Consider the following 19,450-nt stretch of genomic DNA (forward strand, 5'->3'; position numbering starts at 1 on the left):
TGTGCTTGCGGCCATGTTGGACGTACAACAGCGTGTAAGTCCCGACGTGTCAGGGACCAGGAGGCCCAGAAGGGGCGTGTTCAAAGGTTCATGACAGCATGCCTCCTCCGAAAACCTGTCCCGCCGGGTTTGCCCGGGTGTATGAAATGGAACCTTCTGAGTAACCTGGGAGTATTTAAGTTTGAAATTGGTACCCAGGTGCGTTCACTGGGGTGATATCCTTTCCACTCCACCAAGTACTGGAGTTGACCACGTTTATATCTGGAGTCACATATTCTGGATACTTCATATTCCAGTTGATCATTTACAAGTACAGGACTGGGTCTGAGATTAGTCCGGGTGGTCCGGATGTAGGGTTTCAATAGAGATGTATGAAAAACTGGGTGTATTTTCTTCCAGGAGTCTGGCAATTTGAACCGAAAGGCCACTGGGTTAATGATTTCTTTTATAGGAAAAGGTCCATAAAATCGAGGGGCCAATTTATTTGGTCGTAGATGCCGGGGCAGTAGTTTCGAGGATAGCCATACCTTATCTCCTATAGCGTAGGAGGGTCCTGGTCTTCTCCTTGAATCCGCATAGTGCTTGGTCTGAATCCTGGCTCTTTCTAAATGTTTTTTAGCTTCTCTCTGTACATTGATGAGTGTTTCAATCCAGGAATCGACTGTAGGAACTGGTGTAGGATGTGGGAGGACAGAAGGCAGAACCGAAGGGTGGAATCCTTGGCTACAGAAAAAAGGACTGGTCTTAACAGCCAAGTGATCCGAATGATTGTAGGCGAATTCAGCCACAGGTATTAAAAGTGACCAATCGTCCTGGACCTTAGTAGAGAAGCAACGAAGATATTGTTCTAAGGTTTGATTCACTCGTTCTGTAGCTCCATTGGTCTGGGGATGATAGCCTGAGGAGAGGGCACGTTGAATTCCCAGTATCCGGCACAGGTGTTTCCAAAACTGAGAGATGTATTGTGGCCCTCTGTCTGATATGATCTTGGAAGGAAGTCCATGAAGTCGGAATATGTGTTCCAGAAAGATTCCAGCAAGTTCTGATGAGGATGGCAGTTTATGCAGAGGTGTAAAATGAGCCATATGAGTGAATAAGTCAATGGTGACCATGATAGTGGTGTATCCTCTGGAAGGTGGTAATTCCACAATGAAGTCCGTAGCAATGATTTCCCAGGGCCTTGTTGGTGGTGTAGGTTGTAATAGGAGACCCGCCGGTCTCTTGTTATCATGTTTGTTTTGGCTACAGACAGAACAAGCTTGGATGTACAGTTGTACGTCTGTCTTCATTCTAGGCCACCAAAATTGCCTTTGTATTAGACGGAGGGTGTTAGAAATGCCACGATGTCCAGTGTGAAGAGTATCGTGGCAGAGGTTTATTATCCTTTGTTGTAATTTCTGTGTGGGGATGACCAGAGCATTATCCTTGAATAAGTATCCGTCCTTGGTTCTCAGATTCCATTGATTCTTTCTTGAAATATCCTTCCAGAGTTCAGAGGACTGGGTTTGCATGCAAACTTCTTCCAGGAGGCTGTTTGCTTGAGCTACAAATATTGTATGAGGAAACATCTTAGTGAATGTCCGGTCTTCAGGGTGTTCATAGTCAGGACGTCGGGAGAGGGCGTCAGCAATTATATTCTGTGTTCCAGGTACAAGATGAATCTGGAACTGATGTTGGGCAAAGAAGAAGGCCCAACAGGCTTGCCGGCTATTCCTACATTCCAGGGCCTGTAGTACTTGAAGATTTCGATGGTCAGTGCGGACCTGGACAGGATGTTTTGCTCCTAGAAGTAAATGACGCCACTTTGTGAAGGCTTGACGGATGGCTAGCAGCTCCTTTTCTAAGACAGAGTAATGGGTTTCACTGGGAGTTAATGTCCGTGAAAGATAGGCAATAGGATGTTCCCGCCTGTCATCGAATTGCTGTTTCAGAACGGCTCCAAAGGCGTAGTTGGAGGCGTCTGTCTCCACTATAAATCGTCGATTGATATCAGGTTGAGCCAGGATGGGGGCTTGTGTAAACTCTGTCTTTAACCGTTGGAAGGCTTACTCTTGGGTTGTTGTCCAATGAAAAGGAGTGTCTTTCTTCAACAAGGCGATGATCGGTTGGACTATCTCGGAAAAGGAAGGTATGAATTTCCTATAAAAGTTAGCCAAGCCCAGGAAGGACTGGCTCTGTTTCACAGTGGTGGGGCTTGGCCAAGATAGTATAGCCTTTACCTTGGATTGGTCCATACCAATGCCTTCTGGACTAAGGATAAATCCTAGATAGTGAACAGTAGGGGCATGGAAGAGGCACTTCTCGGGTTTTGCCGGGAGCCTGTGTTCACGTAGTCATTGTAACACTGCCTTGACGTGGTCTTCATGCTTGAGAAGGTCTTTAGAGAATATTAGGATATCGTCCAGATACACGATGACGAAGAGAAACAGCATGTCTGAGAACACCCGATCCATGAAGCGTTGGAAAACCTCCGGGGCATTAGCAAGTCCAAAGGGCATGACCGGGTATTCATAATGACCAAAGGGTGTTCTAAAGGCTGTTTTCCATTCGTCTCCTTCTCTAATATAGATCAGATGGTAGGCACCTCTCAGATCCAATTTGGTGAATATTACGGCGCCTCTTACTGCTTCCAGGATATCTGAGATCAAGGGTAATGGATAGCGATCCTTAAGGGTCCACTGATTTAAACCTCGATAATCAAGACAAGGTCTGAGTTCATTGGTATCTTTCTTAGGAACAAAAAACAGTGAGGCTCCAGCTGGAGATTTGGATGGTTGTATGGTGCCATTTTCAAGGTTTGTATCCAGGTAATCACGGAGGGCCTTTTTCTCAGGTTCGGATAAGATGAACATCCTTCCAAAGGGAATCACAGCTGAAGGTTCAGTTTCGATAGCACAGTCTTCAGGTCTATTGGGAGGCAAGGCCTGAACAATAGCAGAGGAGAAAACATCAGAGTATTCCTGATAGACCTTAGGAACCCGAATGAGGTTTGAGACTGTGAGTGTACCTTGATGGTTTGCAGAAAGTCCTTCCGATGGTGTCGGAGCGAGGTCCGGGAGTATGCAATGAGACATGCAATGCTCGGAACTCAGGAACAAGGAACACGCTGCCCAATTGATGTATGGGGTGTGTTTTTGAAGCCAGGGCATTCCCAAAACCATTGGGTAATGGGTGGACTTAATGATGTCAAATTTTATCTTCTCTCAATGGTGATTTATTGCGAGCTCAATTTCCTTGGTCTGAAGGGTTATGGGTCCTGAAGAAAGGGGTCTTCTATCAATTGCTTCTACAGGTTGCATGATATTCCGGGATTCGTAAGGGATATGGTGTTTAAGGACCCATTCTTGATCTATGAATATCCCCATGGCCCCACAATCCACCAGTGCCAGAATGGGGTAGGTTTCCTTCTTGGATGGCGATAGAAAGGCCTGTAAAATTACCAGATTGTTTTGTCCAGGAGAGTTCAAGGATGGAATAGATGTGGAGCAAACATCTCTCTCCCGAAACTGTGCTCCATCTAGGATCGGGAGATGGCGTTTCCTGAACGCCGTGGAGGGGCTATAGGACACTCTCTCACTAAATGTTTGTCCGAGGCACAATACATGCATAAGCCGGTATGGATCCTTCGCAACCTTTCTTGGGGGGATATGGGTCCTTGGAAGGCCCCTAGTTGCATAGGTTCAGGTTCGTAGCTAGGAACGGAAATACCTTCGGATTTCGAGGACATCTCAATGGGGTTCTTCTGGAAGGGTAACTTGGTCTCCTTTTTCTCTGCCCTTCTTTATTGGATGCGAAAGTCAATCTGTAGAGCGAGATCCATAAGGGCTTGGTAAGAACTTGGACGTGCCACTCTGGCTAGTTCATCCTTGATGTCTTCTTTGTTTAGCCCTCTTTGAAAGAGAGTGAAACAGGCTTCAGAGGACCAATCCGCTTCTTTAGCCAACTGTTTGAATAGTGTTACATACGTGAGCATATCCTGGGAGCCCTGCTGGAAATCGAGTAGACGTTCCTGAGCAGTATAGACCTATTCTGGGCGGTCAAACATGGTCTTAAGGGCTTGAATGAACCCGTCATAATAATCCAGGAGGGCATCTCTGGCATTAACTAAAGGTGTGGCCCAGGTTAATGCATTCCCGTAAAGGTGTGAGATGATAAAGCCCACCTTAGCCCTAGGGGTAGAGAAATAATAGGGCTTAAAGGTAAAGTGGACCAAACGGGAATCAAGGAATCCACGAAGGTTCTTTGCTGACCCATCGTATTTATCTACAATGCCACCCAATATTACACTTTCCTTCGTGGCAGTATCGCGCAATAAGACTAATTGTTTTAGCGCGGCATTCTCTGCCTTTAGGTTTTGCACTTCGGTCGTTAACTCTTGCATGCCGCGCATAAGATCTTGGATGGCCGCCTCCATGTCTGTATCGACTTCGGTCAGGTGGCGTCTCAATCTGTCACAGGTTTCCCCCTTCTCACCTGTTTCGCTGCTTTGCGGAATCCTTAGGCGGGGTTTTCTTCCGTACGGTCCGGGTCTTGTACAAGCCCGCTCGGCCGTCTTCGGCTTCCAGTGTTCGTTCAGCTTCTACGTCCGGGATCAATGAGAAACTCCAGGAAGTCCAGGATAAGGAGAAAGAGTACTCGGCGGCGGGTGCACGGAATCCGGGGAAAAGTCAGAATAAAAAGGAGAGAAGGCAGAAGGTAAGGTGGAGAGTCCAGGAACCAGGAAACAACACAGTTCCACGAAAACGAACTACGGAGCACACGTCTAACCACAGCTATCGGTAGCATTGAGACGCGCGGAGCCACGGGGGTGTGGCTAATTTATAGACTGTGCTACATAGGACGTGAAGGCTGGTAGGCAGCGTTCTGTGCTTGCAGCCATGTTGGACGTACAACAGCGTGTAAGCCCCGACGTGTCAGGGACCAGGAGGCCCAGAAGGGGCGTGTTCGAAGGTTCATGACACTCAGGGCAGGGGCATTCACAGCCTCCATGTTCTGAGGGGTGGGGGCAATAGTGATGACTTCAGCCTCCTGAGGAACCTGTTCCAGGGACCTCAGGCCAGGGGCATTCACAGCCTCCATGTTCTGAAGGGTGGGGGCAATAGTGATGACGTCAGCCCCCTTAGGAGCCTGTTCCAGGGACCTCAGGGTAGGAGCATTCACAGACTCCATGTTTTGAAGGGTGGGGGCAATAGTGATGACTTCAGCCTCCTCAGGAACCTGTTCCAGGGACCTCAGGGCAGGGGCATTCACAGCCTCCATGTTCTGAAGGGTGGGGGCAATAGTGATGACTTCAGCCCCCTCAGGAACCTGTTCCAGGGACCTCCGGGCAGGGGCATTCACAGCCTCCATGTTCTGAAGGGTGGGGGCAATAGTGATGACTTCAGCCTCCTCAGGAACCTGTTCCAGGGACCTCAGGGCAGGGACCTTCCTGAGCAGCGGGCCCATGTTCTGAAGGATGGGGGCAATACTGATGACTTCAGCCTCCTCAGGAACCTGTTCAAGGGACCTCAGGGCAGGGGCATTCCTGAGCAGCGGGGCCCATGTTATGAAGGGTGGGGGCAATAGTGATGACTTCAGCCTCCTCAGGAACCTGTTCCAGGGACCTCAGGGCAGGGACCTTCCTGAGCTTTGGGGCCCATGTTCTGAAGGGTGGGGCAATAGTGATGACTTCAGCCTTCTCAGGAACCTGTTCCAGAGTCCTCAGGCCAGGGGCATTCCTGAGCAGCGGGGCCCATGTTCTGAAGGGTGGGGCAATAGTGATGACTTCAGCCTCCTCAGGAACCTGTTCCAGGGACCTCAGGGCAGGGGCATTCCTGAGCAGCGGGAGGGTGGGGGCAATAGTGATGACTTCAGCCTTCTCAGGAACCTGTTCCAGGGACCTCAGGGCAGGGATCTTCCTGAGCAGCGGGCCCATGTTCTGAAGGGTGGGGGCAATAGTGATGACTTCAGCCTCCTCAGGAACCTGTTCAAGGGACCTCAGGGCAGGGGCATTCCTGAGCAGCGGAGCCCATGTTCTGAATAGTGATGACTTCAGCCTCCTCAGGAACCTGTTCCAGGGACCCCAGGCAGGGACCTTCCTGAGCTGCGGGGCCCATGTTCTGAAGGGTGGGGCAATAGTGATGACTACAGCCTCCTAAGGAAACTGTTCCAGGGACCTCAGGCCAGGGGCATTCCTGAGCAGCGGGGCCCATGTTCTGAAGGGTGGGGCAATAGTGATGACTTCAGCCCCCTTAGGAACCTGTTCCAGGGACCTCAGACCAGGGGCATTCACAGCCTCCATGTTCTGAAGAGTGGGGGCAATAGTGATGACTTCAGCCTCCTCAGGAACCTGTTCCAGGGACCTCAGGGCAGGGGCCTTCCTGAGCAGCGGGGTCCATGTTCTGAAGGGTGGGGCAATAGTGATGACTTCAGCCTCCTCAGGAACCTGTTCCAGGGCCCTCAGGGCAGGGGCATTCCTGAGCAGCGGGAGGGTGGGGGCAACAGTGATGACTTCAGCCTTCCAGGAACCTGTTCCAGGGACCTCAGGGCAGGGATCTTCCTGAGCAGCGGCCCCATGTTCTGAAGGGTGGGGGCAATAGTGCTGACTTCAGCCTCCTTAGGAACCTGTTCCAGGGACCTCAGGGCAGGGGCATTCACAGCCTCCATGTTCTGACGGGTGGGGGCAATAGTGATGACTTCAGCCTCCTCAGGAACCTGTTCCAGGGACCTCAGGGCAGGGGCATTCGTGAGCAGCGGGGCCCATGTTATGAAGGGTGGGGGCAATAGTGATGACTTCAGCCTCCTCAGGAACCTGTTCCAGGGACCTTAGGGCAGGGGCATTCCTGAGCAGCGGGAGGGTGGGGGCAATAGTGATGACTTCAGCCTTCTCAGGAACCTGTTCCAGGGGCCTCAGGGCAGGGATCTTCCTGAGCAGCGGGCCCATGTTCTGAAGGGTGGGGGCAATAGTGATGACTTCAGCCTCCTCAGGAACCTGTTCAAGGGACCTCAAGGCAGGGGCATTCCTGAGCAGCGGAGCCCATGTTATGAAGGGTGGGGGCAATAGTGATGACTTCAGCCTCCTCAGGAACCTGTTCCAGGGACCCCAGGCAGGGACCTTTCTGAGCTGCGGGGCCCATGTTCTGAAGGGTGGGGCAATAGTGATGACTTCAGCCTCCTCAGGAAACTGTTCCAGGGACCTCAGGCCAGGGGCATTCCTGAGCAGCGGGGCCCATGTTCTGAAGGGTGGGGCAATAGTGATGACTTCAGCCTCCTCAGGAACCTGTTCCAGGGACCTCAGGGCAGGGGCATTCCTGAGCAGCGGGAGGGTGGGGACAACAGTGATGACTTCAGCCTCCTCAGGAACCTGTTCCAGGGACCTCAGGCCAGGGGCATTCCTGAGCAGCGGGGCCCATGTTCTGAAGGGTGGGGCAATAGTGATGACTTCAGCCTCCTCAGGAACCTGTTCCAGGGACCTCAGGGCAGGGGCATTCCTGAGCAGCGGGAGGGTGGGGACAACAGTGATGACTTCAGCCTCCTCAGGAACCTGTTCCAGGGACCTCAGGCCAGGGGCATTCCTGAGCAGCGGGGCCCATGTTCTGAAGGGTGGGGCAATAGTGATGACTTCAGCCTCCTCAGGAACCTGTTCCAGGGACCTCAGGGCAGGGGCATTCCTGAGCAGTGGGAGGGTGGGGGCAACAGTGATGACTTCAGCCTTCTCAGGAACCTGTTCCAGGGTCCTCAGGGCAGGGATCTTCCTGAGCAGCGGGCCCATGTTCTGAAGGGTGGGGGCAATAGTGATGACTTCAGCCTCCTCAGGAACCTGTTCCAGGGACCTCAGGGCAGGGGCATTCACAGCCTGTATCTTTTGGTGAACAGAAGCAATCACTCCACCTGCTTCCCAAGCTCCTCAAGGGTTACACCACAGAGCGTGAGCAGTATCTTTACAGCGACGTTAACATCCGCCTCACCCAAGTGCCCACTACTAAGAGACCCCTCTTGCTGGAAATTCTGCCCGATCGCCCTGTCCCCAGGGTGCGCCGGGAATAGGTTAGGTGTTGCTGGTATTCCTTGCCCCGGGGGAGATACAGGGTCAGGGTGAAACATCACTGAATTTGCCTCGTTAGCCGAGCCTGGCACCATCGTGCCTCCAGCTGTGTTTGGATTTTCATGCCTCGCGCAGCTGATTTTTGCAAAGTATAGCATATTGCTAATTATCTATGCCCCCAAAATCTGAGTTACAGCTACTAACAGTACCCCTCTGCGGCGGGGTCACTCAATTTTGGTGCACTGCCCTTGTTGGCACCAACCTGTGCAGGCTGATAAGAGTCTGTAATGTTCCCTGTGGTGGTCAGAGGGCACTCTTTGCACTGTGGTGGGTGTTTTATTCGGCAGCCCCAGGGAGTCGCTTAACACATTTCCACCACAAGCACCGGTTTTGCCATAATTAAGTCTTGCCCTTACGTGAATTGTAATTGCGGCCCCTGTTCACCACTTTGCCCGGCATGATGGCAATGTTTTTGGTGCAGGCACAGCCACTTACCCCCTCACTTCCTGCTGCGCTCCAAGGTGTCACAGGATGGCTGTGGCGATGGAGCACTTGTGCACAGCTCGGTGTAGGAAGCCACAGCACAGCCGATCTCTAGTCCTGATGGACAGCCTTCAGACACAGTCACAAACCCCAGTTCACTTCGACATAAGCAGATGTACATGTTTTACCTTAAGACGGCTGCCCAGCAGGGTCTGCTCATCACTTTTCACACACCTACTCCCCCCGGCCCACCGGCACCGAATGGGGATCCACTCCAAGCACCCCCTCCTCCTGAGGAACACCAATGAACACTAGAAACACTGCGATTCACTTTGCGTTGGAGCTGAGCTTTTAACTCCCCAGGAAATTAAAGTGACAGTGGTTAGATACTCCACAGGAATGGAAAAACACATCCAGCCGGCAGCAGAGTTTCAAACACAAAAAACACTGCGATTCACTTTGCGGTTCTAACTTATAAAACTGGTTTTATGAAATACTGGAATACTACTGTAGTGTATAGAGGACAATGAGTTAAGTGACTAGAGTAACTCTGTATCATGAACAAGATTAACACTGAAAGCACTAAACAACTGCCAATTGACCATTCCCACATCATCTTGTGACCATTCCCACATCATCCTGTGACCATTTCCACATCATCCTTTCACCATTCCCACATCATCCTGTGACCATTCCCACATCATCCTCTGACCATTCCCACATCATCCTCTGACCATTCCCACATCATCCTGTGACCATTCCCACATCATCCTTTCGCCATTCCCACATCATCCTTTGATCATGTACATATCTTTGACATCAACATCTGTGATGCCAAACGGTTAATGAGAGGGAGCTTTAGGAGGATGAAAGTGGCAGAGTGACCAGTGGGGGAGGCAGAGGCCAAGGCCAGGAAGATTAAACAGAACTATAGGTTATGCCATAAAAGACAACGCTTCTTGGTTCATAGCGTCCAATGACAGCGGACGTTTAACGCATTATGTAGTGGGAGGCCGAGATCTATATGGCCGATTTTCACCTTGGCCAAGGGAGATAGTAGGTCCCCTTCCTGTTCATCTAAGAGTGGCCACAGGTGGCTGGAATGCCTCAGTGAACGTACTGGGGCTCCCCGTAAGGTGGAAGTAAACCACTGGAAGGGTGGTCCTTGGCCTCTTGCTATTGAGGTGGATGACGTTCGCTCCACCATCATTCAGCTAAAGAGCTCAAGGTCCCCTGCTCCCAATGGCCTTCCGAACGCTGTCCTGAAGGCTAATGCCGGTCCATGGTTAAGGGTTTTAAAAATACTGTTTGACAAAGTCTTTATGGACACTGATGCACCTACGTCCTGGCAACATGCACTATTGTTCCCAGTCTCTAAGAAAGGGGACAGGGAGTTGCCATCAAATTACAGACTTCTCTCCCTCCTAGATGTGACTGGTAAGGTGTTTGCTTTTTTTCATCCTGACCATTCTGCAAAACTGGGTGACAGAGAACAACATTCTGGACCCATTACAGACAGGGTTTCATCCGGGTTCTGCTGCTACCCACAATATCAGGCTAATGGACAGCCTGATTCCAGAGGCAGCGGGCGGGGAAACCCAGCTCTGTAACTAATCTATGGAGATTCTGGCACCGCGTTTGACACTGTTCATCGTACCATTAGGGCTACTGGCAACTTTAGTGGGTCTACACACTCACATGGGAGTTCGGGTGTGCTTGGACAACAAAGGTGTAATACCTGATCTGATTTGGACAGACAGGGGAGTTAAGCAAGGTTGTGCGCTGTTTAATCTGTATCTGGCAGACTTACCCGCACGTCTAAACAAATATGGCTGCCCCCTAAAACTGGGAGTTAGACCCACCTCGTGCTGAAGACCCTTCTGGTTGCCTAGGAGCCTAGGGTCATGCCCTCTCTCGCCTCCGTTATCCGCGCATGTCTGCAGAATTTCTGTGTTCCTTGTTGTGTCCTGTTGTGCCCTTAAGCCTACGGGTCCATGGAACATGCATGACAAATGTATTAAAGTAAAGTAAAGTGCATCTTATATGCGGATGACTTGGTTCTGATGGACCGCACTGATAGGGTGATTCGGTTTGTTGGATTATACTGTTGCAAACGTTATTCCGATAAACATGAGCAAAATCAAGGCTGTGTTGGTGGTTGGCCATAAAATACATTGGGTGGTGTTGGGCTTTGATCTGGGTAACATTGTATATGTGGAACATTACCAGTATTCGGGTAGGGACTAGTCCACAAGTGGAGGTTATGCCCACATAAAAGGGGGGAAAAGTGTAAGGCTCGACTACTCACGCAAATGATTAACATTTTTTCTGCACATACAGCAGGCTATGCCTTTGGCGGAATCCTGCAGCTTTACAAACACGGCTTCTGCCCAGCAATGTTGCATGGGCAGGAGGCCCTGCCATTGAGGGATTCCTACTGGCTTAATAAACTATAGGGGGTATTCTGGAGAAGTGTATTGAACCTGGGCCCTGGCACTCCTGTGGAGTATATTAGACTGGAACTCGGCCTGGTGTGCCTTGGAAGTCAAGCCATGATACATAGAGGGGCTCCTTATATTAAATCCAGAAGGGACCCCCGTATCCCTTACTGAACCGGTTAAACAGCCACCATGACAAAGAGCTCGCAGGACACAGTAGGGACATCAGCTTTAGTCAATTGAATGATGAATGTTTCGTCAAAATTGACTGGCAAGCAGACTTTGCGTGGAGGACTGGTTTTGACACCCTGAAGAGGGTGTACAGGAACAGAGTTGAACAATGGGATTGGGTCAATAACTATGACCACATGAGCACTTTGCAGAATTATAAGTATGTGTCCTGTGTTAAACACGCGTATTTAAAGCCGCAAACATATGTATTGCAATGCCCTAGCCTGGCGGTACGAAACATAATTCTTCACTGACGCACGAATCAGCTGCGACTTCTGATTCTACTATGCGCCTACCCTAAGATCCCTATTGAGCACAGATTCATTCTTGTTAGTTGTCTGTTTCGTGTCTATGTGAGCGCCTTGAGGCGTAAGGGCGATTTGGCGCTATATAAAAGATATTATAGATAGATTATGCCGCATATGCAGATTAGCAAAAATGCAGGAAACTGCACAGCATGTTTTTAGCAAGTGCATCAAACTAGGCCCTATTTACATGAATACACTGGGGCAATTTGTGAGCTGGTACGAGTGGATTAAGTCAGTGCAATTCTAGAATTACTGCTTTAACACAGAGGCTGAATCAGTTTACATAGCCCTGTTTCGACTATGGTATCATATTCACAGAAAAGAGAAATATCGAGGCTGAGTACCACAAAGAAAATACAGAAATCACGGGCTAAAAAGATTCACAGATCTTTTATTACTGTACAGTTTACAAAGAAACAGATAGCTATCTGGCTCTCAACACCCCACAATGTGTACTAGCCCGACAGAGAGAGGTGTGAGAGTGCTGGGCATTGAAACATTTGTGCTTTTATATACAATTTCGTGTAATATTGTCCAGCCTCTCTACATGTTAATAATTCGTGGTCTAGAGTCCGTGCCTAGTTCACATACGGATCATCCAATATTATGCAAAGGATTACACATGTTTACATTTCCATGAAGGTACAATGGTGATGTATGTTCTCAGATCCCGCGGTAAGCCTTGTTCTACATTTCTGCACAATGCAGTTCAGCCTGAGTATACACTCGAGGTTTGTTCTTCATTGTCCCAACGTTTATACAAGGATGAGTCTTATGTGCGCAGACAATACTTAGATGACAGTTCATATGGAGCGCAAGGTCTCTTTACCTAGTCTAAACAGATGGCTCTCGGATAAGCCTAAACATTAACAGAACTCAAAGTTCAGGAGGCTTGGTTGCAAGCTGAAAACATAGTCCACCATCTTAGAACGAAGAACACACGAGTAGAAATCAAAATGGCGGACAAATCTTAAAATGACGGCGAAGTTAACCCAAAAGTCGTAACTTTGCAACGCGGTTTTCTGTGTAAAGCGATTGGGTTTAGGCCAATATAAATATAAGGAGGCACTATATAATTACTGTTTAACAATATAACAGAGACTGAGTCAGTTTACATAGCCCTGTTCCGACTATGATGTCATATAACAGAGACTGAATCAGTTCACATAGCCCTGTTTCGACTATGGTGTCATATAACGGAGACTGAATCAGTTCCCATAGCCCTGTTTTGACTAAGGTATCATATATCAGAGGCTGAATCGGTTCACATAGCCCTGTTTTGACTAGGTGTCATATAACAGAGACTGAATCAGTTCACATAGCCCGGTTTTGACTATGGCGTCATATAACAGAAGCTGAATCAGTTCACATAGCCCTGTTTCGACTATGGTGTCATATAACAGAGTCTGAATCATTTCACATAGCCCTGTTTCGACTATGGTGCCATATAACAGAGGCTGAATCAGTTCACATAGCACTGTTCGGACTATGGTATCATATAACAGAGGTTGAATCAGTTCACATAGTCCTGTTTCGACTATTAATGAGGGGCCAGTGCTGGTTCTGGTTGGGGAATGCACACACCTTCTTAATCTCAAATGTGATGTATTTGTAAATGTATAATACTATTTTGGAATATGCTTGTACATTGCTTTTAGGAATTTATTAATATTAGTTAATGTTTGTTTGTTTGTTTGTTTTATTATTTATAATGCGCATCATACCCGGGGGTAACAGGGCGCAGCAGTTACAACTATATGCAAGGCTTAGTTACAACAGAGAGGTATACAATTTACATACAAGTCATTAATTACAAGAAGGTAAATATGGCTGGTAACTATTTACAAGCATAAGATACAAATACCAATATGTACAAATATATGTATGTATGTACAAATATATGTATGTATATACAAATGATACAAACATCTTACAGAAGCAATATATACAAGGTTTAAAGTGTTTATGCATATAACCGGGTGGACGGAGATACATATAAGTGTAGGTCAGTAGTAGTTACCACAAGGGTAGCAGGTCCAGGAAGGATACACTCCATACAGGAATAGGTACCGCAGCAGTGAATCCTGGCTGCTTGCTGAGCAGGAGTTATCGTTTACTGGTCATTAGATTTCAGCCACATAATAATGTTAGATCTGAAGTTTTGGTAAGATTGGTCTATTCTCAGTGTGGGAGGCAATGAGTTCCACAGTTTGGCTGCTTTCACGGGGAAGCTGTTGCTTCCGATTGTGGAGCGTTTGAAACTAGGTATGGATAGGCAATCTCTATTAGCTGACCTATGTGGTCTCAGGGAGGTCTGATTATGGAATCTCTCGGCCAGGTAGATGGGGGCAGCATTGTTGAGAGATTTGTGGGTGAGCAACAAGGTTTTTAGAAGGATTTTGTCATTGGTTGGGAGCCAGTTGTTCTGTCGGCAGCACTCGGAGATGTTGTCTCTTCTGGAAATGCCTAATGCCGCTCTAAGGGCGTTGTTTTGTAATATTTGGATTCTTCTGTTAGTAGCTTTAGTCGATCCTAGATAGAGGGCATTGCAGTAGTCCAGGCGAGACAGGATGAGGGCTCTGGCCAGGATGGTGCAGCTATTGTCAGAGAGAAATGGCTTGCCGGTGCGAATAAGTTTGCACGTGTAAGCCGTAGAGGATGCTAAGGAATTGACCTGTTTGGCGAATGAGAGGTTTGAGTCAAGATAAAAGCCTAATGTTTGTACATCGTGTTCTACTTTAATGCTATTGCCATCAATCGTGAATATTAGCATGTCCACACCTAGATAGAATTGTGAACACCAGCCTGCGTCGCATCTAGATAAAATTGTGAATATTAGCATGTCCACACTTAGATAGAATCGTGAATATTTTGTGAACACCAGCCTGCGTCGCATCTAGATAAAATTGTGAATATTAGCATGTCCACACTTAGATAGAATTGTGAATGTTGGCATGTCCACACCTAGATAGAATTGTGAATATTAGCATGTCCACACTTAGATAGAATTGTGAATATTAGCATGTCCACACTTAGAATTGTGAATGTTGGCATGTCCACACATAGAATGGTGAACATTGGCCTGCGTCGCATCTAGATAGAGTTGTGAATATTAGCATGTCCACACTTAGATAGAATTGTGAATATTAGCATGTCCACACTTAGGTAGACTGTGAACATTAGCATGTCCACACCTAGATAGAATTCTGAACAGTGGCCTGCGCCGCATCTAGATAGGATTGTGAATGTTGGCATGCCCACACCTAGATAGAATTCTGAACAGTGGCCTGTGCCACTTCTAGATAGGATTGTAAAGGCCAACAAGTGCCACGCTTAGACAATACTGTGAATGTTAGCATGCTAAAGGTCAGGTAACCCACTAACCAATATAACCTCAAACTCTGCATACTTATCTCACTCAAAAACTCACACAACCATCTCTCGCACCACAAGCCACACGCACTTCACAACACTGCAACAACACATAAGCCGGAGCAACAGCACACGCGGACTGATACTGATCCAATACCCGCACCAAAGCTCAGCATCCGGTGTATACCGAGTTGAAGCTGCCAACAGAACACCACTCCTCTCACTATCCTACTCCCTCTTCACCTTACTAACCCACCCCCCCCCTTATCGTTTACAGATCTGCCAGAGTGCCTTGGGACCAATTCCGTTGGTGACGGTGCGCGGTACAAATACCTTTAACATTTAACATCAATTATGAATGAGGAATAGTCAGATCCTATTTTTTTTAGATTAGAGGGGGTACCCAAGATGATGAGTTCAGTTTTATCATTCAGGCATAGACCATGCGAGGCCATCCATGCCTGGATGATGATGTACACTCTATTCACCAAGGCCAAATCCTTCCCATAATCCCCTGAAAGCGGGAGGAGGATCTGGGTATCATCTGCCTAGTTGGTGTAGGTGATACCGAGATGATCCAGATCATCGAAAATGGGTTTAGTAAAAATGTTGTAGAGTGACTTGAATGTTGTATGTGTGGCTTTTAGAAATGAAATGTGACAATAAGTGTATGAACCAACACAGTGATTATGATGAATTGTTAAGGTTTTATGTTTATTGGTGTTTGTTTGAAATTTAGTTCCTAATGAACTAAAACAAATAAATAATAATAATAAAGTTGAGACATGACTTTTCCCTTTTGACATATGATTTTTATAGCAATACATATGTAGTTGTTGATTATGGAACACTAATCCTGTTTTTCTTTTTCCTTCAAACAGGACATGGAAAAAAATGAAATGTTTAAAAAAAGATTTTTTATAAAAATGGTCTCTTCTAATAACTGCGTCTTAGGAGAGATTTCATGCTCATCAGTCGCTCCCCACTTAGATCCTATTGCTGTGGGAGAAATATACAGACTCTGAAGGAAATTCACTCAAAAAGAGACTCAAATTATTAACGATTTGAACACAGATCTAGTTCCTATGTCCAGTCAATGCCAATCAATAAGGACGCCATCTGTGTCCGACCATAAAACATCACTGTACGACTAAAGGGGGCTTCGGCCATTGTATTATACACATATGCAGAATTATGTGCTGTAGCGATAAGTGCCTGCGTAGGGGAGTACCCACACAGGAGGTACTAACCTCAAGAGAGTCAATATAAATGTACTAAATGGGACAATCCTCCTCTGTAAAGGGAGACACACAACTTTAAAGAATACACTAAAGAGAGACTATCAAGAGGCACTTTGCAAATGAACATGCGTGCCAAAAATTCAATACAATTGACCATCTGCTGACGCTTCTTGCGTGCCACAAAGGAATGCGACTATACAGGTTCACTGGCTGTGACAAGTCTTCAGGACATAATCTAATGGTAGACCAGTGAATCTATACTGGAGAGAGGAGAGAAGATGAATAGAGCGAGGAGATGAAAATGGCTGCCAGTTTAAAGTAGAGGCAGGGCTTCTTCATGCATTGGGATTTGTAGAACCTGGTTACCAAATATTGTCAAGGAAAAGACACTAATCCCCCACATTTAGTATGAAACAGTTGCTCAACACCTGCTTTGGACTTGATGCTTCAGAATCAACAGCAGCCTTGCTGTGGTGCTAGTCAATAGATCTTGATGTTCCAGTGGCAGCTGACAGTGAGTAAAGCCCACAAAACATGCATGCATGGCTAGAAACCACACTCTGGGCGTAGAAAGGTTCTATTGTAAAACGTGCCTGGTCTGGCTGAGGATAGAGGTTCATTTTTGACATTCAGGGATTCAGACATCATATAAATATTGTTATTTTGACAAGGAGCTACTTACAAAGAAATCACTTTTTAACAATGGAGGTATATTTTGAACATTCAGAATGTGCAGCTTCTTTCAGTGAAACAGGTCCCATATGGCAACATCAGAGATTAAACACCAAAGAGAAAGAACATAAAGGTTCTGAACGTGACCAAACTTTTAAAGAAACAAGTAATCTATTGCGACATCAGAGAAATTGCGCTGCAGAGAAACCATATACATGCTCGGAATGTGATAAGGCTTTCAAGAGAAAGGATCATCTATTGATACATCAGAGAAGTCACACGGGAGAGAAACCATATGCATGTCCTCAATGTGATAAGGCTTTCAAGGAAAAGGGTCAACTTGTGATACATCAGAGGAATCACACTGGGGTGAAACCATATACATGTTCTGAATGTGAAAAGTCTTTCACGGTGAAGAGTAATCTATTGATACATCAGAGGACTCACACCGGGGTGAAACCATTTGCATGTTCTGAATGTGATAAATCATTTATGCAGAAGGGTAATTTATTGATACATCAGAGAAATCACACTGGAGAGAAGCCATATGTATGTTCTGAATGTGAAAAGTCTTTCAGAGTGAAGAGTCATCTATTGATACATCAGAGAAGTCACACTGGGGAGAAGCCATATGCATGTTCTGAATGTGATATGTCTTTCATGTTAAAAAGTCATCTAATAGTACATCAGAGGAATCACACCGGGGAGAAACCATATCCATGTTCTGAATGCGATAAAACTTTTAAGGGAAAACATAATTTAGTGGTACATCAGAGAAATCACACTGGAGAGAATCCATATGCATGTCCTGAATGTGATAGGGCTTTCAAACGACATGATATACTTGTGATACACCAGAGAAATCACTCTGGGGAGAAACCATATGCTTGTTGTCAATGTGATAAGGCTTTCAAGAGAAAAGATCATCTATTGATTCATCAGAGAAATCACTCTGGCGAGAAACCATATGCTTGTCCTCAATGTGATAAGGCTTTCAAGAGAAAAGACCATCTCTTGGGACATCAGAGAAATCACACTGTGTGAAGACATATTCATGTCCTCAATGTGATAAGGCTTTCAAGAGAAAAGACCATCTCTTGGGACATCAGAGAAATCACACTGTGTGAAGACATATTCATGTCCTCAATGTGATAAGGCTTTCAAGAGAAAAGACCATGGGCCTCATTAGGACCCAGGCGGACTTCGCGGTGCTAAATGCACCGCGAAGCATGGCGGAAAGCCGCCGATAGCGCCATGGGGGTTGGCGGATTTACCGCCCCATTCCGACCTCGGCGGAGCGGTAAATCCCCAATCCCCATTCTGCCCTTCCCCATTCCCATTTTTGCCCCATAGGGTATAATGGGAGTGGGGAAGGAGTTAATTACGCCACCGTAAAATACGGTGGCGTAATTAACAACGAGGTCCCGTAGCGCCATGGTTTTCTCCGCCTGGTAAAACCAGGCGGAAAAGGCCGCCATGGCGCTACGGGAACTCGTAGTATGGCGGAGAGGTACGCCATGCACTACGCTGGCGTAACACCCTCTCCGCCAGGGTCCTAATGAGGCCCCATCTCTTTGGACATCAGAGAAATCACACTGTGTGAAGACACATTCATGTTCTGAATGTGATAAAGCTTTCAAGGAAAAGCATAATTAGGTGTTACCTCTGAGAAACCACACTGAGTTGAGGCCATATGCATGTCCTCAATGTGATAATTAGTTTAAGCAAAATACATAATACTGGAGAGAATCCATAGACATGGTCTGAATGTAATAAGTCTTTCAAAGTGAAGAATCATCTTTTGACTATATTCCCAATAGGTCGACCTCTCTAAGGACCCTACGAAAGATGGGGTACATATAATCTAAATGAGAATTAGGAGACCCCACTTACCGATCTGCTTTTTTTAATCATAGGTTTGTAGAATGGAATGGGACTCAACTTATGAACCATAATCAACCATCAGATTTAGTAAAAAAACAGTATTCTAAAAAGTTTTGATAATGTATCTTTTCTTTAACAAAACATCCTGTCTCATACAAAAGTGCTTAGGGGTTAGTACACAGGTGCCAGAAAACCAAATAAACAACAGAATACATGAATTATGAAGATTTCAGAATATAAAAGATAGAGAACAACCCTTGGTGCAATCCTTTTTCAACATCAATCCAAAGACAATACTGTTTATACAAAACAGATCAATTTCTAACTCATATGTCAGCATAGCACACCACCGGTCTTTATTGATTTGTCCCATGGTTTGTACTGTAATCTTTGACATCCAATGTCATTTAAGGGGATTTTTTTCAAAACATGTCGACACTCTGTGTTTCGGCCTGTAATTGCAGGGTGTATCTAAATCCCATGTGCCCCTTCATATGAATTTTGACAATGACCTTCATCAGGACTTAGACAATTGCTTATATGTTGACTCAATCTTCATTTCCCCCTAATGAGACGATGTTCATTTTATTTTCATGCTCTCGTACATGATGTAAGGTGTTAAATGCCTTCACAAAAAAACATTTTAGCTGAGAAGTCTCAAACTCAAACTGTAATCAATATGTTGGTGTTCCAGTGTGTCTCCCTTAGGAGCAAAGAGGCATGGCACAGAGCCTGTTGCATATGTTCATAAAAGAACAGGCAATCACTTGTTGACCAGTGTGCCAAAGAACCGCCACG

General features: G+C 46.6%; 1 protein-coding gene across 1 annotated transcript in view; it reads left to right on the forward strand.

Moving 5' to 3' along the window:
• LOC138552311 (zinc finger protein 432-like) overlaps positions 1-17,927 on the forward strand; it is a 694,217-nt gene extending 676,290 nt beyond the window's left edge. Inside the window, exon 2 of the mRNA XM_069642529.1 lies at positions 17,096-17,927. Within this exon, the coding sequence (XP_069498630.1) occupies positions 17,096-17,812 (717 nt within the window). The 3' untranslated portion in view covers positions 17,813-17,927. The remainder of the gene's footprint in view (positions 1-17,095) is intronic.
• The last annotated feature ends 1,523 nt before the right edge of the window (positions 17,928-19,450 follow it).

The sequence above is a fragment of the Ambystoma mexicanum genome, chromosome 1q, assembly GCF_040938575.1.
Source record: "Ambystoma mexicanum isolate Mex_15411 chromosome 1q, UKY_AmexF1_1, whole genome shotgun sequence".
Taxonomy (NCBI): domain Eukaryota; kingdom Metazoa; phylum Chordata; class Amphibia; order Caudata; family Ambystomatidae; genus Ambystoma; species Ambystoma mexicanum.